We start from the raw sequence: 24135 nt of genomic DNA, 5'->3' as shown, positions 1-24135 counted from the left end.
TTTTTCCTGTGGAATCTAATCTCTGGCTAAAGCATCTTTATTTAGAAAGGCATCTCATATCCTATTAAAAAAAATCCAACTCCAAACATGGAGAAAAGGCCGTGACTCTGGAATTCTTCCTGCTTCTCCGCCGTCCCTCCTGCAGAAAGCATTTAGCCTGGAGAGGAGTGTGGGAACCTGCTGCTTCTGATAAAGGATCCCCTTCTTTTGGAAAAAGGGGGGCTACAAGGAATGTTGAGGAATGCTGATGAGCTTAAGGAGGCAAATGGAGACAGGGTGCTGGTAGCAGAGGAGGTGACATATATGTGTGGCTCCCTAAGCTTTCAGACTGGGGTGGTGGTACTATGGCTATCTTGGGACAAAGACATAGAAAAAGGTCCTGTCTTTATTATATACAAAGCTGCCAAGTGCTGCAAAGAACATGAATGTGACATGAACTAGAGTGTGCGCACTCTAGGTTTTTTATTTCTGTGTCAGGAGTGACTGCAAGTTGCTTCTGGTGTGAGAGAATTGGCCCATCTGCAAGGACGTTGCCCAGAGGATGCCCAGATCCATGATTTTTTACCATCCATGTGGGAGGTTTCTCTCATGCCCCAGCATAGGGAGCTGGAGCTGACAGGGGGAGCTCAACTCACTCTCCCTGGATTCGAACTGCTGACCTGTTGGTTAGCAGTCCTGCCAGCACAAGGGTTTAAACAATTGCCCCACTGGGGGCTCCTGCAATCTAAGTGCCAGATTTTGAAACAGTTACGAGGGTTGAATGAAAAATAATGCCTCTACCTTCGTAACTCCTCAATAGATAACAGTACTGGTATGCGGCAGGTACTGGCTTGTTCAGTAGACTCTCCTCTACAGTTCCATTTTAGAGGGAAGCCTTAGCATTGAACAGTTGAGTTGTTAAAGTGCAAAGTATGGAACCCGGTGCAGACAGTCAGTCAATGCAACTTAAGCAACGTGCAGTTATTGAATTCTTGACAGCAGAAGGTATCACCCCAAAGGAGATTAATCAGAGAATGCAAGCTGTTTAGGTTGATTGTGTTGATGTGAGTATTGTGCGTTGTTGGGCGAGTAAGTTTAAAGATGTTGAGGTGGGAATATCTGACTTGCATGACAAACGAAGAGTTGGATGTCATGTGACGGCAACCACCGAGTACCACAAGCAAAAGGTTGACAGATTGATTCAGGATGATCATCGTATCACTCAGAGAAAAATTTCAAGCATAATCAGCATTTCACAAGAACGTGTGGGTCACATTATTGCTTTGCTTGGCTATCAGAAGATCTGTGCACGATGGGTACACAGGATGCTGACTCCTGAAATGAAAGCGCACAGACTTGAAACTGCATCTCACCACCGTACGACATCCTCCATAAAGTCCAGATTTAGCACCGTCTGACTTAGCATTTGTTCCCGATAATGAAAGATGATCTGCGGGGACATCATTATGCTTCTGATGACGGATGTTGAGAGAACTGTAAGACACACTGGTTTCTGTGACGACTTCAGAAAACCTGTTCATCGTTGGCAGAAATGTATCCAATTGACTGGCAATTATGTGGAAAAGTGAATAGTGGTAGTTAAAGAGCACATTCTAAGGATTATTTCTGTGTTTGATTTTTTAAAATATTCCTATCCAAACCCAAGTAACGAAGGTGGAGGCATTACTTTTCATTCAACCCTCGTACTATCAGTTGTACAGGTTGAGCATCCCATAGCTGAAAGTCCAAAATGCAAAATTGTCCACATGAAGGGCTAAGATAGTGATACCTTTGCTTTGTGATGGTGCAGATTACCGAAACGTTTCACAAATACTTTAAAAAAATATATTGTATAAAACAATCTTTAGACTATGTGTGTATTGTGTACATGAAGCATACATTTAATTTTGTATTTAAACTTGTGTCCCGTATCCAAAATATCTTATTAAGCATGTATAAACAGTTGTAGGTATTCCAAAATGGAAAAAGTATTTCAGATAAAGAAGATTCAACCTATATCATTAAAATAAAATAATGGTACAAGCTGGACACATATGAAATTTCCAACCAGCACTTCCTTCCTTGTCCTATGTTTGTCTTTTGCTTCTGTCATTGAAAACTGCTGTCTCAAATTCACTCTGGTGTTGCATTTTCCATAACCCAGGAAATAACAGCACCTTTGTGGTTGAACAAGGAAAGGTGATAGATGGCTGCTCAAATGAAGTGCGTGCAAAGCAATACCAAATTTTGCAGCAGGATTTGATTTGTGGTTTGCTTTTATGGAGGAGAAGTTGCCCTCTAAAATACCCTTGGTACTGTGGGGTGTCCATATATCAGTGTTTAGGGGGGTGGGGAGGAAATCCTTTGGGTTGCTTGACTCGGGAGATAAATGGTTGTCCTCCCTGCTAGACATTTGCATGTGGGGTTGCCATGACATCACTAGGGAAAGCCAGGAATGGCACAACTGACCAGATTGTTTCCTGTGGGAAAAGCACCGATCCTGCCACAATGCATCCTCTGTGGATCCCACAGGGGCCTTAAATATATCCTTCGTTTTATTCTTTAGGGTCAAGACTTCCTTTGACTTGACTGGGGCTCTGAGCCTTTAATAGATGGCACATATAATTACAGGACAAATGTTCCCACCATTCGATGGGGTTACACTCCCCCTGAGGGTGCAGGTCCGTAGCTTGGGGGTCCTCCTGGACTCAACGCTGTCGCTTGATGCTCAGGTGTCAGCGGTGGCCGGGAGGGCCTTTGCACAACTCAAACTTGTGTGCCAGCTGCGACCATACCTCATGAAGTCTGACTTGGCCAGGGAGGTCCACGCCTTGGTTACATCCAAACTGGACTATTGCAATGCACTCTACGTGGGGCTGCCCTTGAAGACGGCTCGGAAGTTTGAACTGGTACAACGGGCGGCAGCCAGGCTCCTTACTGGAGCAAACTATACAGAGAATACAACGCCCCTATTAAAACAGCTTCATTGGCTGCCAATAAGTTGCCGAGCCAAATTCAAGGTGCAGGTCATGACTTATAAAGCCCTAAACGGTTCGGGCTCCGCCTAACTCCATGATCACATCTCCTTTTATGAACTGGCACGAGCTCTAAGATCTTCCGGGGAGGCCCTCCTCTCGGTCCCACTACCATCTCAAGCGCGGTTGGTGGGGACGAGAGAGAGGGCCTTCTCAGTGGTGGCCCCCCGCCTCTGGAACACCCTTCCAAGGGAAATAAGACAGGCCCCAATCCCTCCCCTCCTTTCATAAGACCTGGTGGTTTCAACAAGCCTTTGAAAATGACCAGTTCTAACTCAGCCCTACACATTGTCGAATACAGCCTCATTCTTCCTACCAATTACCCAGATCATTTCTTCTAATCGGCCCTGGAATAAACAGCCACAGACTCGTACCAAATATTATTGTTGCCTGCCATAGCATTGCACTTAATTCCCGGACCCCCTAGAATTTTGGGGCTTGCATAAATCTTGGCCCGGCCTTTTAAATTTTTTAATTGCCTTGAACAGGCGGGATTAGTTTTAATATATGTCTCTTATGGCGACAATTTTATGCTTAGTAGCCAACAGTAGCCATGCATAAGTCTTAGGTAATTTACCAAAAACATACAACTCCTTTCTCTCTCACAACCTCTGAGGATGCCTGCCATAGATGTGAGCGAAATGTCAGGAGACAATACTTCTGTAACATGGCCATACAACCCGGAAAACTCACAGCAACCCAATGATTCCGGCCATGAAAGCCTTCACATAAAAGCGATAGTTTCCCTTCACTCTTGCTGAGTGCCAGGTCCCTAAGAGCAACCGGTTAAAACTCTGTGTATGCATCCCTTCTGCAAGTGCACTTTATCAGATGATGGGGCAGAATTCAGCATCCTGGAGCTCTTAATCTATAGCTGTTTTGGAAAAAGAGAAAGCAGCAGAGAAAACTTTGAAGACATATGACCCCGACCTGCACAGAGCACGAACTAGTCTATTGCAAGAGAGAGTTTCATTATCTCTTGCCTTTCCACATGGTTTCCAGAAGGGAAAGCTATACAAAATACAGCCAGCCCTCTTTGCCCACAGATTCATCCATCCGTGGATACAAAACTAAACACAGAAAATTCCAAAGCAAACCTTGATTTTGCCATTTTATATAAGGGGTACCATTTTAATGTGCCATTGTGTAGAAGAGGACTTGAGTATCCACAAGTTCTGGAACTTAGCCCCAAAAGATACCAAGGGCCCACTATGTGGGTCACATTTGGAACAATGTATCCCAATTGGAGGCTCTGGTTTTTCATGGAGTAGCATGTAAATATCATTCATTTTTTTATTAGTGAAAACGTAGTACCCATTGGGATGCTAGTGAACTTATTACCTGTAAAATAAACATATACCAGTTCACATCTAGGTTAGAAGTTCTTCTAAACACCACATTTTAAGAATATAAGAGCACTAAAATGACTCTGGACCTTACTTTTAGGTGTAAAATCCTCTGTCACATATTTTCAACGATGGTCTTGAAGGTATCACATGTTGAAATATTTTGCATTAAACTTCACACTTTGATCAACGAGAATGTTTGTCCTTTCGGAGAGACCCAATCTTCTAGCCATGAGGAGCATAATATGGCTGAGCTCAAAGCATATGTTGGGTTGCAAAGCAATGCATTGCAAAACACGCCATTTTTATTAGACTTCTTACTTACTTACTTACTTACTTACTTAGGCAATCCTTCGTTGTCCAGGTAGGATTGTCTTCCAAGATTAGTGTACTGGTGGTGGGTCTGTAGGTGACTGTGGAGCCCTATTCATGATCTGCATGTTCTTCCGCAATGAGGGCATTGGTTTCCAGGTGGAAGGCGGTCCCAGTCGGGGTTGGATTGATGCACCTTCCTCTTGGCATGTTTCTCTCTTTCGCCCTCCATTTGTGCCTCGTCAAATTCTATAGTACTACTGGTCACAGCTGACCTTCTCACAGCTAGAGTGCTGATGGGCCAGGGATTCCCAGTTCTCAGTGTCTATGCTCTATTCTAAACTCAAGAATGGAAAATGGAATGTTGGTGGGCAGGAAAAGAGATTTAAAGATGGGATCAAAGCCAGTCTTAAAAACTCTGGCATAGAGACTGAGAACTGGGATCCACCGCCAGAACACCAACCTTGGAGGACCATCATCCTTGGACTACAAGGGATAGCCTAAGTAAGTAAGTCTATGCCAGAGTTTTTAAGGTTGGCTTTGAGCCCATCTTTGAATCTCCTTCCCTGTCCACCAACATCCTGTTTTCATTCTTGAGTTCGGAGTAGAGCAACTGCTTTGGAAGATGGTGTTCGGGGATCCAGATAACATGGCCAGTCTAGCGGAGTTGATGGCGGAGGACCATCGCTTCAGTGCTGGTGGTCTTTGCTTCTTCCATCACGCTGACATTTGTCTGCTTGTCTTCCCAAGAGATTTGCAGGATTTTTTGGAGGCAACGTTCCAGGAATCGTTCCAGGAGTTGCATGTGACGTCTGTAGATAGTCCACGTCTCGCAGGCATATAGCAGGGTTGGGAGGACAATGGCTTTATAAACAAGCACCTTGGTATCCCTACAGATGTCCCGGTCCTCAAACACTCTCTGCTTCATGTCCATTCATTGGAATGATTCACATAGGGATCTTAATAAGAGTGGAAGAAAGCAGGCAGTATGGTGGTAAAATGGGAGCCTTCTGGATGGGAACTCTGGGCTTCTGGATGGTTCTTGTTCTCACTGCTTTTGGGATGGAGCAATACAAATCTTTCAGGGACTTGACTTTATCTCAATTCTGCAGCTGAGGAAGTAGATTTAATTTCAAAAGCTTATGCTACCAACTTCTTTTGCTCATTTAGGTTCTAGGGTACTATAAGATCCCTTTGTATACTAATATGTTGTCTGCATTCTGCCCCAGTTCTGCCATAATTAACATCTTTGCAGTGAAACAGATTTTTGGTTCTTATGGCTTCAGGGAAGACGTTCCACTTGTGAGAAAAAGATCTGGTAAGAGGGAGGGCTGAGAAAAGTTTATTTTCAAGCTGATGAATGGAGTTGTGTAGAGGGAAACCCAAGCCAAAATAAAAATGCAAGAAAGTAACATCTCTCATAACCATTACAGATGAGAGGACAGGAAAAGGCTATTTTAAAAATACCATTAGGTTAAAGCAACACAATCCTTAGATCTGAACATAATAAAGACTCTGTCTGGCCCTGGGAAGAGGATCATTTCAGTGCCATCTTTGTGGAGGGCATTAATCAAGAGTTGTAGTGCCATCACCGCTTTGAGTTTCCCTAGGGGTGAGAAAAGTTGTATACAAATACTGTAAATAAATAATAATCACAGAAACAACTAAAAACAATATTCTAACCTCCCAGGCCCCACAGAAAGTGTGATTAACCACTACTATACATAGTACGAGGTTGAATGAAAAGTAATGCCTCCACCTTCATTACTTGGGTTTGGATGGGAATATTTTAATAAATCAAATGCAGAAATAATCCTTAGAATATGCTCTTTAACTACCACTATTCATTTCCCCACATAATCACCAGACAATTGGATACATTTCTGCGAACGATGAACAAGTTTTCTGAAGCCATCACGGAAGAAGTCGACACTCTGTTTCTGCAACCAGTGTCTCACACTTCTCTCAACGTACCCATTGTGCGCAGATCTTCTGATAGCAACGCAAAGCAATAATGTGACCTACACATTCTTGTGAAATGCTTATTATGCTTGAAATTTCTCTCTGAGTGATACAACGATGGTCCTGAATAGGCATGTAGCCAGAGGAGGGGCTTGGGGGCCTCCCCCCCCCCCCCCGAAATTCTCATGGTGGTCCACGAGAAGGCCTTACTGGTACATTATTTAAACTGTTATGTTTATTCATATCATGATCTGATCACCATGCTCAATATATCCCATATGCATGGGGGTATTGGGGTAACGATACAAAAGGTTTGCTAAGGTAGACCCTCTTTCACTCAGACTCAGCCCCCCCCCCCCCGAATCAAACTCAGCTTCCCCCGAAACAAAATCCTGGCTACGGGCCTCATCCTGAAACAATCTGTCAACCTTTTGCATGTGAAACCCGGTGGTTGCTGTCACAGGACCTCCAACTCTTTGTTTGTCATGCAAGTCAGATGTTCCCACCTCAACATCTTTAAACTTACTCACCCAACGATGCACAGTACTCACATCAACACAATCACCATAAACAACTTGCATTCTCTGATGAATGTCCTTTGGGGTGACACCTTCTGCTGTCAAGAAGTCAATGACTGCACGTTGCTTAAGTTGCATTGACTGACCGTCTGCGCAGGGTTCCATACTTCGCACTTTAACAACAGAACCATTCAATGTTAACTCTTCCCACCAAAATGAAACTGTAGAGGAGAGTCTACTGAACCAGTCAGTACCTGCCACATACCAGTACTGCCATCTGTTGAGGAGTTACGAAGGTGGAGGCATTATTTTTCATTCAACCCTCATAGGTTGTGGAATCTTAGCAAGACTTGCTCAAAATGGGGGATTACTTTTGCCAAACTCATCCTGTGTGTTACCATGTCAGAACAGGAGTTTCAACCTTGGACTCCAGAGTGGTAGTTCATCAGTCAAAAACCACTTTACACACTGGTTTTTAATAATATCATAAACAAATGTACATTATTCCTTCTTTCATCATCTTCCTTTGTAACTAAACCAAACTAAGTTAATTTATATAAGCTGCCTTTGCATCTTGTAAGCAGGTTCGTTACTGATATTCAGAAAACTTCTGTACGTAATGCAAACAATTACAATTAATGGCAATGGATTCCATGACCATTTTTGTGATAGTGTATTTCTTACTCATTGCAATGATGAAAAGCAAAGAAACCCATTATGTTACTCATTGCATATACTACTCATTACTTTTCCATTACCTTTTATAGGCGAAAAATCTTAGGTTTGCTAAGGGAATGGCAGAAAATCTGAACAAGTCTTTAACAATGCTCTTTGTGATAGTTATAGAGGAGTGCAATGCTTATAACTCAGGAGAATAACTAGCTGGAAGGGAGTATCTTTTGAATCAGCATCCTTATAACCCTACTATAGTGTGCTGTCTCTGTTAAATGGGCCAGACCGTTGCAGCAGTTTTAATTGGATTGTGTTTGGCATCACCACCCAGGTCACTTCTGAGAAATCCAGACACTGTGCACAATGGGAGGGAGGGACGTCCTTTCTCTGGCTACTGCTGGAGTCCAAGCCAGATTCTATTGACCAAAAGCCTTTGGCAAAACTGCCGTCTCCCTGCTTTGTATTCACTGGTGGCTTTTCAGGCAGGATTTTTGTAAAATCCTCTGAAAATGCCTGCTGTTTTTACTTCCCCCTTGGCAGGTCTTGTTGTTGAGGACAATAGCATGACTGTTTTGTCTTTTGAGCAGAAGAGGGTAAGCTTGCAAGAGGGTGTGTTGCCTCCCTTTCACCTTAGAGGATGCTGGTGGCTCCGAAACAGCTGTCGGTTTTGAAATCATGCAGTGTTATATGGTGGCTAGGTTGTAAGATGGAGTTGAAGCAAAAGACCAAGTCCAGCAGGAGTCCTTATTTCATGTATAGGCAGAGGAGGGCATCAGATCTCAAAGGTCAGACCGGTTAGCCATGATGCCACTCCACTTTCCCAAAATTAGGAAACGAAGAGTTTTTAAGGGCTCAACTCAATTGTGCACCATTGCGGACATTGTCCTCCCAACCCTGCTATATGCCTGTGAGATGTGGACTGTCTACAGACATCACATGCAACTCCTGGAACGATTCCATCAGCGCTGCCTCCAGAAAATCCTGCAAATCTCTTGGGAAGACAAGCGGACAAACGTCAGCATGCTGGAAGAAGCAAAGACCACCAGCGTTGAAGTGATGGTCCTTCGCCACCAACTCCGCTGTACCGGCCACATTGTCCGGATGCCAGACCACCGTCTCCCAAAGCAGTTGCTCTACTCAGAACTCAAGAATGGAAAACGGAATGTTGGTGGACAGGAAAAGAGATTTAAAGATGGGCTCAAGGCCAACCTTAAAAACTCTGGCATAGACACTGAGAACTGGGAAACCCTGGTCCTTGACCACTCCAGCTGGAGGTCAGCTGTGACCAGCAGTGCTGCAGAATTTGAAGAGGCACGAATGGAGGGTGAAAGGGAGAAGTGTGCCAAGAGGAAGGCGCGTCAAGCCAATTCCAACCGAGACCGCCTTCCACCTGGAAACCAATGCCCTCACTGCGGAAGAAGATGCAGAGCAAGAATAGGGCTCCACAGCCACATACGGACCCACAAGAATATTGGAAGACAATCATCCTCTGAAAACGAGGGATCGCCTAAGTAAGTAAGTATTGTGGACATGGGATCAAATGTCAAAGAGAGACTTTCAGTGAAGCACAACAAAAGCCAAAGAACCAATGAAATAATTGGTAAAAGAGAGACCATGGTATTTATCACACAAAGTTGGAAACTGCTTTGAGTCCCCTCAGGGGTGAGAAATGCAGTATATAAATGCAGTAAGTAAATAAATTAAGTTGTTACACTCTACATGTTGACAAGCTCGCATGTGTCCAGAGGAGGGCAACTAAAATGAATAAGGGTCTGGAGAACAAGCCCTATGAGGAGCGGCTTAAAGAGCTAGGAATGTTTAGCTTGGAATAATAATAATAATAATAATAATAATAATAATAATAAACCTTTATTTATACCCCGCTAACATCTCCCAAAGGACTCGGTGCGGCTTACAAGAGGCCGAGGCCCAACACATCAATAAAACAACAGCATAACAAATACAACAATAAATAAACTCATAAAACAAGCAATAAACATTAAAACAATAGCAATAAACATTAGACAATAATACCACGACGCATTTAAAACTAAGGAAAAGAGAAGACTGAGAGGAGACACGATAGACATGTAAAGATATCTGAGAAGAAGTCATAGGGAGGAGGGAGCAAGCTTGTTTTCTGCTTCCCTGGAGACTAGGACGTGGAACAACAACTTCAAACTACAAGAAAGGATATTCCATCTGAACATTAGGAAGGATTTCCTGATTGTGAGAGCTGTTCAGCAGTGGAACTCTCTGCCCCAGTGTGTGGTAGAGGCTCCTTCTTTGGAGGCTTTAAAGCAGAGGCTGAATGGCCATCTGTCGGGGGTGCTTTGAATGCAATTTTCCTGCTTCTTGGCAGGGGGTTGGACTGGATGGTCTATGAGGTCTCTTCCAACTCTATGATTCTATGACATGTGTTGAGTGAACACCTTTCTCCATAGCATTTTGTCATGACTTTATGGTTTTTCCAGAGTCCTGTCCATTAATTATCTCATATCCCACTCTTGATAAGGTAACATTTTGGTGTGACTGTCCCACACCACCTTGTGGAGTAGTCACACCATCTTCTGAAGTTATGGTTTGATTGGCCTTCTCTTAGATTTCTCTATAGGGCAACCTCGAACTATTTCCAATGATAGGGCAAAGCACCAACCACTGTCATGGCTGAAGAGTGTTCACAAGAAAACAGTTCTGATCTTTCTTTTCATTCTTCGTCTGCTAGTATAGGATAGATAGATCTATTGATGGATTAGTCCACAAACAATATCAGCAATAAAAGACAGGATCAAAAAATATACAGACAAATAGACACTAATTACTACCCTAAAACTCCTGTAATAGTTAACTAAAATAAATTAGAATGCAATAAAACTTGATTAAATAATAAGCTTGGTAAAATGGGATTAAATTACAAAATGAAAGTAGCGGGAGTAGAGTGATGGTGTCATGTATCATGTTCTGCAGTTGATGGTGGTTGGTGGTGGCAGGCCTAGCAGTTGGTGATGGAAGGGTTAATGTAAGTTTTAGTTCTAAAGGGTTGAGTAATCTGTAAGTAAGAGTTCATGGGTGAAAGCAATTAATGGTGGAAGTATGCAAGATATAGGTTGCAGCTCGGTGTTTCTGGATATAAGCAGCTAACCTTGGGACTGATCTTCGGGAGAAAAGTATTTGTTTTATTTTGGTGGTAGATGCTGCTGGTTTTCCCCCAGGTTTGTGGATTTTCAGTATCCTGACCTGTCTCTTGAACTCTTCAAACCTTAAATCTTTGCACTGGCTTTTGACTACGGTATAGACCAGTGTTTCTCAACCTTCCTAATGCTGCGACCCCTTAATACAGTTCCTCATGTTGTGTTGACCCCCAACCATAACATTATTTTGCTACTTCATAACTGTAATTTTGCTCCTGCTATGAATGGTAATGCAATTATCTGATAAGCAGGATGTATTTTCACTGGATCAAATTTGGGACAAATACCCGATATGCCCAAATTCGAATAGTGGTGGGATTGGGAGGAGGGGGGATTGATTGATTTTGTTATTTGGGAGTTCGAGTTGTTGGGATTTATAGTTCACCTACAATCAGAACTCCACCAATGATGGAATTGAACCAAACCTGGCACACAAAACTCTCATGGCCAACAGAAAACACTGTGAAAGGGTTTGGTGGGCATTGACCTTGAGTTTGGAGTTGTAGTTCACCTATATCCAGACAGCACTGTGGACTCAAACAATGATGGATCTGGACCAAACTTGGCACAAATATTCAATATGCCCAAATGTGAACACTGGTGGAGTTTGGGGAAAATAGACCTTGACATTTGGGAGTTGTAGTTGCTGGGATTTATAGTTCATCTACAATCAAAGAGCATTCTGAACCCCACCAACAATCGAATTGGGCCAAACTTCCTACACAGAACCCCTATGACCAACTGTGTTTTCTGATGGTCTTTGGCGACCCTTCTCACACCCTGGCGACCCCCTCAGTGGTCCTGACCCCCAGGTTGAGATCCACTGGTATAGACTCTTGATCCCTGGACTTTGCTCATTGAACTCTCAGCGTTTGACCACTGGACTGGACTTTTTGACTACGGTGTTACCTTGAATCTGGGAATTGATGTGCAAAACATCTGTGAGGTCAAATGTTCTCCAGCCCTGCTGTCTGCTAACAAGTATCATTGAAAAAAAGGTCAGCAAAGAATTGTGTTCCTCCTTGCTTTTTAAAGGCTAATACAGTTATTCTAGCTTCAGCTTTCATGAATTATAACACATTTCCTCAGATGTAACATGACTGATACAGTGATCAAAAACCAATGTGAGAACATTTCAGCCTCCCAGAGGGACACTGTCGCTGACCTTGAAATAACCACTCCAGAACAGAGAAACTTCAAAGAGCTCAGAGTGAGAGGCTGTCTATTTAACAGTTCTGTCTCCAGAAGTTTTCTTACCATAAAACATGTGGAATGTTGTTGCTTATTGACAACTCTTTGTTGAGTAATCAGTGTTAAGAATGTAAATGTTGTGTTTTCTGCATATAAACGGTTCTGGCCCAACTTACCTGTCCAAACACATCTCCCTTTATGAACCATCTAGGACTTTAAGATCATCTAGGGAAGCCCTGCTCTTGTTACCGCTTTTGTCACAAGTACGTTTGGCGGAGACGAGAGTTTTGGAGTTTGGTGCCACCTATATGCAGATTACACCCAACTCTCACACTCCTTTCCACCAAAGCTGTCATGATCCAAAACCAGTGTCTGTTATCAGTAATGGACTTGATGAGGGCAAACAAATTGAAAAAAAAATGAGACTAGATCAGCCTTCTCCCTCCTGTCCTTCAGAAAGATGGTAAAGACCTAGCTGTGGGACCAAGCCTTTGGAGAAGTGCACGGAGGCAATAATAAGAAACCTGTTTCTCTGATCAGAGCCAGAATGGTGTCTTGAGATGGTTTTAAACAGCTGATTTTAGAATAGATATAAGTGATTTTAATGTTTGTGAATATTTATAGTTTTATGTCCTGGCATTGAATGTTTGCCGTATTGTTGAGATTAACTTCACAATTCAGCAGCAGATCAGTTGCACAACTTCAGCGCTTTCCAGTAGCTTCTTCCTGCACTGTATTTTCAGTCAACTGCTCCCACAGCCTGCAGTCATGCTGGAACCTTTTACAGACACTTGAGCACATGCCTGGCCATTGTCAGTTTTACCATTGTCTTTCCCCCAGTCTAGATGACATTACAAACTTACCACAGCATACAGTTATATCTTGTCTTAGCAGACAGGTTCTTTTATTCAGTTACATATAGCTTTCGACGAACAACATCACAGCACAAGGAGAAATATACACTGTACATGACTTCCTTATATACAATTCTATACAATTACACATAGCAATCTCTGATTGGTTCCCAACTCATTAACTTAACTCAGACCCAGGATTATATCATTCACAATCACCTGGACTAGGCCAGAACACATTCCCCAAATGAAGTTCTATATACAGGTAATGCATGACTCAGCATTTCCAATAGAAGCCCATTAGCAGTGCATGACTCAGCTATATTACATTACAATACATTGTAAAACCTGACACTCTGCCCTGTTGCGCTCTGCCCTGAGTCCTCTGTGGGTTGAGAAGGGCAGAATATAAATGTCTCAAATAAATAAAATAAATAAACTGAATCCAGACAAGACAGAGGTACTCCTTCTCAGTCATAAGGCAAACCAGGGATTAGGGATCCAGCCTGTGCTCGATGGGGTCACACTCCCTCTGAAGACATGGGTTCACAGTTGGGGGTCCTCCTGAATTCAGTGTTGAACCTTGAGGCGCAGGCGTCGGTGGTAGCTGGGAGGACCTTTGCACAATTAAAACTTGTTTGCCAACTGTGCCCATTCCTTGAGAAGCCAGATCTGGCCACGGTGGTACACACCTTAGTTATATCCCGTCTGGATTACTGTAATGCTCTCTATGTGGGGCTGCCAGCAGAGTGATCTTGTCTGCTGAGGACTCATCTTGTTGTGTTTCAAATAATAATAATAATGGGTGCAGTGCCTAAAGACCTTGGCCTACACTTAAACACAATCAGCGCTGACAAAATTACCATCTGCCAGCTGCAGAAGGCCACCTTACTGGGATCTGCACACATTATTTGCCGATACAGCACACAGTCCTAGACACTTTGGAAGTGTCCAATGGGTGATCCAATACAGCAGCCAGCAGAGTGTCTGCTGTGGACTCATCTTGTTGTGTTTCAAATAATAATAATAATAATAATAATAATAATAATAATAATAATAATAATAATAATAAATGCTCAAGTCCTATTGTATAGTAAAATTGTGTCCCTTATATAAAATGGCATGATTTGATTTTTCTTGGTGGGGCGGGGAGAGTTTTTCCTACGATAGATCAGGGGTCCTCAAACTTTTTAAACAGAGGGCCAGGTCACAGTCCCTCAAACTGTTGGAGGGCCGGATTATAATTTGAAAAAAGCATGAATGAATTCCTATGCACACCGCACATATCTTATTTATAGTGCAAAAACCACTTATAAACGATACAATAATTAAAATGAAGAGCAATTTTAAGAAATATAAATTTATTAGGATTTCAATGGGAAGTGTGGGCCTGCTTTTGGTTGATGAGATAGGATTGTTGTTGTTGTGTCATAACAGACTTAGGTTGACCCTAAGCGAGGGCTGGGTAAATGACCTTGGAGGGCTGCATTGGGCCCCCGGGCCTTAGTTTGAGGAACCCTGCCATAGATGGTTGAATCCATGGGTGCAGAATTCATATTACAGAGTGCTGACTATTGTTGAAGGCTTTCATGGCCGGAATCACTGGGTTGTTGTAGGTTTTTTCGGGCTATGTGGCCATGGTCTAGAGGCATTCTCTCCTGACGTTTCGCTTGCATCTATAGCAAGCATCCTCACTACCTCTGAGGATGCTTGCCATAGATGCAGACGAAACATCAGGAGAGAATGCCTCTATACCATGGCCACATAGCCCGAAAAAACCTACAACAACCCACTGCTGACTATTTTCACTTTTATACAGCGACTGGGGAGAAAGGATGATCTAGTAGCAGCCGCCTTCTTGTCCTTGCTTTTGTTCTTATGCATTGTACTGCAGAAGCGACTCTTTGTGAATATAGTTGGGTTTCTGTTTCTGTACTATTCTTCTATTTTGTCCCTGTGTGAGAGTATCAGGCATGCTCTCCATAGCGTGCTTCAACGGAACTATCAAGTCTTGTTTCTGTATCTTTTTCCCTCTCCAGCCTTAGGATATTAGATATAAACTGGAAAAATACAGCAAAACATCTATCTCCGAGAAGCAAATTAGCAAAGCCCCCTTTCTTCTAGTGACATACCAAGATCTGATTGCTTTATAGGAAGCTGGTTCCTGTTCCTGAACATGAGAGTGAGAAAAGATTTCTTGCACATGCACTCACCCCATATTACCAGATTTTGTGAACTTGGCTGAGCCTGCGTGGCAGGCTGTAGTGTGTTTTTCGGATTTTCCGCCACCTTGGCTGCTCTGATCAGGCCTTGGCATTGCTAATCTCAACACTGTGCCAAGAAGGGGAAGGTTGGCATCCCATTCCCCCCTCTTTGGAGACAGCCATTGTCCCCGTACTATCTTCTGGAACAGAGAAGCAATAGAGACCATTCCGGGTTGTAAAGGGCAGCTGTTTGTTGTTGTCCTCAGCTTAGCAGGAGAGTGATAATTGGGCAAACTGGGAGAATAGTGTGGCAGCCAGCTTTGGGAAAGGAGCATTGTCCAAATTCTGAAACGTGTTCCAAGTAGAGGGGAAAGCGTGGCATAAAAATAAAGACAAAGCAGCTTCTCCATGTCTGCTTTCCCCCTAACTTGCCTATAATGTCCCATGCAGTGAAGCCACAACATTCTCCATTTACCTGCCTTGCCATTGACAGCCAGCACTAATGAGAAGGATTGTGGAAATGCAAACAATTGTGGCATCTGGACTTGAGCTGAGCATACTAGGCTTTATAGAAAGGGATCTGGCTTTCCCTTTCTATACATGTTTTGTATGAGGACCGGTTGTGGTGTGGTTGGAAGTCAGCTGTATTAAAATCACTACTGACCAAAAGGTCATGAATCATGGAATCATAGAGTTGGAAGAGACTTCATGGGCCATCCAGTCCAACCGAGTTCGAAGCCAGCCAGGGCCGGAGTAAGCTCCTGACCATTTGTCTAGCTTGCTGTCGACCTTTACAGCCCGAAAGACACCTGGGTCTGTCAAGTAGGAAATTTAGGTACCGCTTATGCGGGGAGGCTAATTTAACTAATTTTACAATGCCATAAAAAAAATCTCCAGCAGTGTGCAAAAGAATAAGGAAGTACTCCATCAGTGTCACAAGTGGACGGTGAAGCAACAGCTCCCCCGGTGGCTAGAATTCAATCATACCCTCATCAAGCTGGAAAGTTAAATAGTAGGCACGTGCAATCCATGGTTCCAAATGGTTCTAAAGTACTTACAAAACTAAAGTTATGGTGGTGAAAACTAGGGGGTGCTGGTACTTTGCTTCTACAGTGTTGCTAAAGTTCTGGTGGTGAAAATTTCAGAACTCTAACAAAACTTGCAAAATGTTGTTATAAATGGCAGTTTCTAATTGGTTCTGTCATCAAAATTGCCAATAATGAAATGATAATGAAATTTTGAAAGTTTTATTAGAGTTCTGAAATTTTCACCACCAGGACTTTAGCAACACTGCAGAAGAAAAGCACCAGCGCCCCCCTAGTTTTCACCACCAGAACTTTGGTTTTATAAGTACTTTAGAACCATGGGTTGCCCATGCCTATTAAATAGCCTCTGTGTGTCTGTATATATGTGTTGTGTGTCTATGGCATTGAATGTTTGCCATGTATATGTGCATTGTATTCCACCCTGAGTCCCCTGTGGGGTGAGAAGGGCAGAATATAAATACTGTAAATCTATATAAATAAAAATGTAATGTTTGTTTGTGGGATTCACAAAACTCAAAAACCACTGGACGAATTGACACCAAATTTGGACACAAGACACGTAACAACCCAATGTATGTCCTTCACTCAAAAAAATTGATTTTGTCATTTGGGAGTTGTAGTTGCTGGGATTTATATTTCACCTACAATCAAAGAGCATTCTGAACCCCACCAACAACGGAATTGAACCAAACGTAGCATAACAAGACTCCCATGACCAACAGAAAGCACAAGAAGGGTTTGGTGAGCATTGATCTTGAGTTTGGGAGTTGTAGTTCACCTACATCCAGAGAGCGCTGTGGACTCAAACAATGATGGATCCAGACCAAACTTGGCACAAATGTTCCATATGCCCAAATATGAACACAGATGGAGTTTGGGTGAAATAGACCTTGACATTTGGGAGTTGTAGTTACCGGGATTTATAGTTCACTATCATCTGGAACAATCACAGAGCATTCTGAACCCCACCAAAGATAGAATTGGGCCAAACCCCCCATACAGAACCCCCATGTGGGCCGCAGCAATGCGTGGCAGGGGACGGCTAGTAAATAAATAAATATTGGGTTGTTGTAGGTTTTTTCGGGCTATATGGCCATGGTCTAGAGGCATTTTCTCGCCTGCATCTATGGCAAGCATCCTCAGAGGTAGTGAGGCCTGTTGGAAGTAGGAAAATGGATTTATATATCTGTGGAATGACCAGGGTGGGACAAAGGACTTTTTTCTGCTGGAGCTAGGTGTGAATATTTCAACTGACCACCTTGATTAGCATTTAATGGCTTGGAAGTGCCTGAGTGATTCCGGCCATGAAAGCCTTCGACAATACATTAAATAAATATTAATATCTACTTTCACCCCAAATAATTCTTCAAGTCACAATATAACACCACTGATATATATTTTTTGAGAGATCCATCTCATGTTACTCATGTAATGTAAATAAAGGCTCCCCTTTCTTTTCTGGGGGTGAGATCACCACAAATTCCAATTTTTTTCTCACAAATAAGGTGTCTTTTTCTTATTATTCATGTCCCGATGCAACCAAACACAGATTGGAGCTCATATATACTCAAAAACTTTGTGTCCTCAACATGTCATACATTAGAAAAGAACAAATTAATCATTACTCTCTATTATGATGATAGTATATGATACCCGGCAATGGAAAGCATTTTCCCACTGTGAGGCAGCTGGCAAGCATTTCTACCCCAAGGGAACATCCAGAAAAGAACATTTCCTAATAGTATAAGGGAAGATGTATAACAATTGCAATCTGCCCGGCTAGAGATTATCTCTCTTTTACCCGCTTCCTCACCTCATAAGCAAGCATGTTTATTTTCATCCCTCCAGGAAAATGAACTCTGCTTATGCAGCCGAGCTGAAATCTGCAAGAAAGTTGTAGTGTCAGTGCAGTATTGCTGTTTACTGAGGCATTTACAATTTGCCCTCCGAATGTGCCTCAATTCAAAACGTTTGCAGGTCAAAACACTTAATGCTTCCATCTGTGTTTGAGAGGAGTAGATGGTAGGTATTGTTGCTGAATCCCTCCTCGGCAGGATAAATAATTGCAGCCTGTTAATTTATGGCCTCTGCTCTGCATTCTGGCACCTCTTCTGTGCGGTGAAAAGGAGGTGGGTGAATCTGCTTCAGGCTGCCTGTCATCCTTTCTCAACAGAAAGACTGTTTTTTCCGGGCTTCCCAGTCTATTGCCACTATGAATTACTTTCATAAAAGTTTACATTTGCAGCACATTTTACTGTCTCTTTTATCCTTGGCTTCATGATACTTTAGGGCCAGTAGCTATACCCATTTTCTATTCCTCCTGAAGAGTGAAATTTGCTTCCACCTCCAGATGAGAACTTGGCCAAAGTAACCCAGAATTGATGCTGGGGTAAATAATAATAATAATAATAATAACAATGATGATGATGATGATGATGATAATGGGTTGTTGTAGTTTTTTTCGGGCTATATGGCCATGGTGTAGAGGCATTCTCTCCTGACGTTTCTATGGCAAGCATCCTCAGAGGTAGTGAGGTCTGTTGGAACTAGGAAAAAGGGTTTATATATCTGTGGAATGACCAGGGTGAGACAAAGGACTCTTGTCTGCTGGAGCTAGGTGTGAATGTTTCAACTGACCACCTTGATTAACATATAATGGCCTGACAGTGCCTAGAGCAAATTTTTGTCATAGGGCAGGCCTCCTGTCCATCATAATTAAGCTTTGGTTCTGCCCCTCATTCAGGGTTCTGGCAGGGAAAGGAGCCATTTTTTTGGGCAGTCTCACACAAGGTAGCTAAGCTATAGGACGTAGACCAGCTTGTCCCGTAGAAAAGCTTCCTTTCTCAATAACATCTGGGGATACAGAAACAGAAATTCCAGGGGAAAGGTCCCAAAAGCTCTGGCTGAGAGCTCACAGCCTCTTAGCCTCACAGCATCAGAGGGAACAGCCCTGAAGTCTTCTAAGAATTCTTGAAGGAAGAACAGCATTACAGACCCACGGAAGTCCAACTGAAATATCTACAAGCCTTGGCTGGTAGGTCTACTCGATGCCCAGACACATTTGCAATCAGTAGTAGGACCCACATCAACGAGGCCTAGATAATAGACAGCCTAGGAGAGGTTAAAAAGGGGTTTTTCTTACAGAGAAAGTACAGTTAATTAAAGTGAGGTACCAGTCCATTGAGAACTAGACTAAGAAAGCCTTGAAGTGTTGTTTGAACCATTGAAGATTTGTTGTTTGTTCCATAATAAAGTCTTTGTTGTATCATTGAAGACTCTAAAGACCATCACTTCAGAAAAATCCCTGAGAACCTCTCTTTGAGGCGCCCCTGGCTTCCCGCTGGGCTTAAAGTATACGTCCTATAGAAAAGTACAGCTGTTACAGGCCCAGCGCGCGACAGAACAGATCTGGACCAAACTTGGCACAAATACTCAGTCTGCCCAAATATGAACACTGGTGGAGTTTGGGGAAAATAGACCTTGACATTTGGGAGTTGTGGTTACTGGGATTTATAGTTCACCAACAATCAAATAGCATTTTGAACCCCACCAACAGTAGAATTGGGCCAAACTTCCCACACAGAACCGTCCAGCCTTGCACGCACATGTACACCACGCTGCCATGCGCCAGGCACTTCTGCTCTCTCCTCCCCGCTTGGAGTCTCATAAACAGCCCTCCCCTTGGCTCAGAGGCTAGCCAATCGCAGCAGAGGAGGGCCTTTGGTGGGAGGATTCGTCATCTGTTTCCAAAACGGAAGAGAACAGGCGGAGAGATCTTCAGCCTTCTCTGCCAAAGGGGTTCCTAACATAATCAGAAATGTATGTTTTCTGATGGTCTTTGGCGACCCCTCTTGCGACCCCCCCCCCCAGGGGTCCCGACCCCAGGTTGAGAAACACTGTGTAGCTCAATAGCCCCATCTAGAAGAGGAGAAATATTTGAGAAAAGCTGTGGTTAAAATATAACGTTTACACATCTGTATATTTTTAAAACAATTTTCCCTGCAATAACTCTGTTGAATGCAGAAGACTTTAAAAATATTTATTCATCGGGAAGTTTAAACGATTTCTTTATTGTCTCCCAGCCCACAAGGGTTCCCAAGGCAATGAGGAAATTAGAAAAAGGCAGAGATGGGGGGAAAAAATTAAGAGAACAATAAAATGATCTTTATAAACTCCTAAAAACAATAATAAAACCCAGTTTTTTAAAAAAAGTGAAAGCAGAGCATTTTGAAACATTAAATGCCATACAGAATAGCACTGATTTGACTGCCTGCTAGAAGTTTAAAAGAGATGAAGCCATCCTAGTTTCTTTGGGTGGAGAATTCCACGGCAAACAAAATCAAAGTAAATGATTAAAGCTGTCATTTTTAAACCTACAATTTACTGATCAACATTTATGGAAAATTCTTTACTGTTTAAGTTCCAGAAGCTCACATTTAAAAATGCGGACTTTTCAGATTTTGAATCGGAAGGTGTTTCACCTTTGTGTGAACTGATCTAAATTGCAAGCTTATGTTGGAATTGCCTCTGCATATATGAATAGTATAAAGGTAGGTCTTGAATTAAAGATTAGAAGCTATGTTCAGTCCAAAGGCTAAGCTATAGTTTATGTCTTCTTCATGCAGGCTCAACCTACTATGACAATGTCCGCCCGCTGGCCTATCCGGATTCTGATGCTGTCCTGATCTGCTTTGACATTAGCCGTCCTGAGACCCTGGACAGTGTCCTTAAAAAGGTAAGCTTGTTAAAATCAATTGGTGAGGATGGGATATGTTGTGTGGATTGGGTGTAATTTTGCTATTGGTGAGGAAAAAGAATGATTTTATAGCCATAATTTCGTTGAGCAAGCAGGAACCTTTGTTTAGGTTCTTGTGGGTTTTTTCGGGCTATAGAACCATGTTCTAGAGGCATTTCTCCTGATGTTTCGCCTGCATCTATGGCAAGCATCCTCAGAGGCAGTGAGGATGCTTGCCATAGATGCAGGCGAAACATCAGGAGAAATGCCTCTAGAACATGGCTCTATAGCCCGAAAAAACCCACAAGAACCTAGTGATTTCAGCCATGAAAGCCTTCGACAACGTTTGTTTGCTCAAAAATTGTGGTATCCCTTGTGCAGCCTGTGTTCCTGACTTGTGACTGTGTAACTCCAATATGCTGAAAGAAAGGAGATTCCATTAGGAAGAACTGCCTGACTGTGAGAGCAGTCAGCTCTCTGCCCCGGAGTGTGGTGGAGGCTCCTTCTTTGGAGGCATTTAAGCAGAGGCTGGATGACCATCTGTCGGGGGTGCTTTGAATGCCATTTTCCTGCTTTTTGGCAGGGGTGTTGGACTGGATGGTCCATGAGGTCTCTTCCAACTCTATGATTCTATTGCATGTGTTGAGTGAACTCCATCTTTCTTCATAGCTTTTTGTCATGACATTATGGTTTTTCCAGAATCCTGTCCATTCATTATCTCATATCCCACTCTTGATAAGCTAGTATTTTGGTGTGACTGCCCCCACACCACCTTAAGGCAATATGGAATGGATGGCCCATGAGGTCTCTTCCAACTCTATGATTCTATGATGACAACATCATCTCTGCACATTCAAACGCTATTTTAAACACCCTCGCAGAAGCATACGAGAAGCTCGGCCTGTCATTGAATATCGAGAAAACCAAAATGCTCTTCCAACAGACACCAGCCAATCCCTCTCCAGTGCCAGAAATACAGCTTAATGGTGTAACATTAGAAAATGTTGACCATTTCCGCTACCTTGTCAGCGACCTCTCCACAAAAGTCAACATTGAAATACAACACCGCTTGAGCTCTGTCAGTGCAGCATTTTTCTGAATGAAGCAGAGAGTGTTTGATGATCGGGACATCCGTAGGGATACCAAGGTGCTTGTTTATAAAGCTATTGTCCTCCCAATCCTGCTATACTCCTGCGAAACGTGGACTGTCTACAGAGGTCACATGCAACTCCTGGAACTATTCCATCAGCGTTGCCTCCGAAAAATCCTGTAAAATCCATTTGGGAAGACAAATGGACAAATGTCAGCATGCTGGAAGAAGCAAAGACCGCCAGCACTGAAGCGATGGTCATCCGCCATCAACTCCGCTGGACCGGCCACGTTGTCCGGATGCTCGACCACCGTCTCCCAAAGCAGTTGCTCTACTCCGAACTCAAGAATGGAAAATGAATGTTGGTGAGCAGGAAAAGAGATTTAAAGATGGGCTCAAAGCCAACCGTAAAAACTCTGACATAGACACTGAGAACTGGGAAGCCCTGGCCCTTGAGCACTCCAGCTGGAGGTCAGCTGTGACCAGCAGTGCTGTAGAATTTGAAGAGGCACAAATGGAGGGTGAAAGAGAGAAATGTGCCAAGAGGAACGCGCGTCAAGCCAACCCCGACTGGGACTGCCTTCCACCTGGAAACCAATGCCCTCACTGGGCATGCAGATCAAGAATAGGGCTTCACAATCACCTACGTACCCACCGCCAGTACACCGATCTTGGAAGACAATCCTACTCGGACAATGAGGGATTGCCTAAAAGAAAAGAAAAAAGACTGTGTAAAGCAGAGGTGGATGACACTCTGGTTGAATGTGCCTTTGACAACTTGCAGGAGAGTGCAAGCAGGTAGTTGTGTGCAATTGTTAATTCAGCAGCCACAAAAATGTGCACATCTGCTGCAGAGGGACAATACGTGTTGTTCTTACATGCTGTACTTTGTACACTTTGTGGAGCATTGGCTCTTCTCCACTCGTCTACTGAAGTGTATGTTCTTGTAATAAAGCCTCCTTAGGACATGCTGCTTGCTGACATGTCACCATGTTCCATTCTTTTAAGGAGCTGCTTGTAGCCTTTTCTTAGATCTGCACGGATGCTCTTCCAAATCTTTGGTTTGCAGAGATGGCTTTATTACCTGGAAGACATATTTTCTCCCCTCTGGGTTCTGATACTGTAATGCAAAGTACCATTGTACCGATGCACTACCATTTCAAAAACGTTTTTTAGAAGAGAAAAAGGAGCAAAATATACTATTTTGTTTCAAAATGATTCCTCACTTGAGGAGACACTATGGTAAATCAGTACTGAAAATTGCCAGAAATAGTTTTAGAAAACTGAAATTTTGTTTGGATTTTTAAGAAACCGTAAACTACAGCAAAACATACAGTAATCCCCCCCCAAACACATTTGCCTCATCTAGAAGAGCCCATTTTATGCTAAGCCAAAGGTAATGACTGGCATCGTCATACAGACGCCAGTCATAACCTTTGGGGAGATGGAGCGGTATATAAATAATAATAATAATAATAATAATTATAATAATAATAATTATAATTATAATTATTATTATTGGAGCCCCCGGTGGCACAGTGGGTTAAACCCCTGTGCCGGCAGGACTGAAGACCAACAGGTCGCAGGTTCGAATCCGGGGAGAGGCGGATGAGCTCCCTCTATCAGCTCCAGCTCCTCATGCGGGGACATGAGAGAAGCCTCCCACAAGGATGATAAAAACATCAAATCATCCAGGAGTCTCCTGGGCAACGTCCTTGCAGACGGCTAATTCTCTCACACCAGGAGTCACTCCTGACACGACAAAATTTTTTTATTATTATTATACAAAAATACAGAATGGGGGACGCGTGGCTCGAGAGCAGTACATGTGAAAAAGATCTTGGAGTCCTCGTGGAATGAGGCCAACAACATGAGCCAACAACGTGATGTAGTGGCAAAAAAAAGCCAATGGGATCTTGTTTCTTTCTTTGCAGTATTCAGTTACTTTTTCCCAGTTTGTTTCTTTCATATTTATTCCTTTACTTCTTGGCACGAGAAAG

General features: G+C 43.0%; 1 protein-coding gene across 1 annotated transcript in view; it reads left to right on the top strand.

The window, feature by feature from the left end:
• The window catches only part of RND2 (Rho family GTPase 2), an 80550-nt gene that overhangs the window by 40471 nt on the left and 15944 nt on the right, over positions 1-24135 (top strand). Inside the window, exon 3 of the mRNA XM_060781258.2 lies at positions 20936-21045. Within this exon, the coding sequence (XP_060637241.1) occupies positions 20936-21045 (110 nt within the window). The remainder of the gene's footprint in view (positions 1-20935; positions 21046-24135) is intronic.

Source organism: Anolis sagrei, chromosome 6 (assembly GCF_037176765.1).
Source record: "Anolis sagrei isolate rAnoSag1 chromosome 6, rAnoSag1.mat, whole genome shotgun sequence".
NCBI lineage: Eukaryota > Metazoa > Chordata > Lepidosauria > Squamata > Dactyloidae > Anolis > Anolis sagrei.
This window is presented reverse-complemented; position numbering and strand designations above follow the sequence as displayed.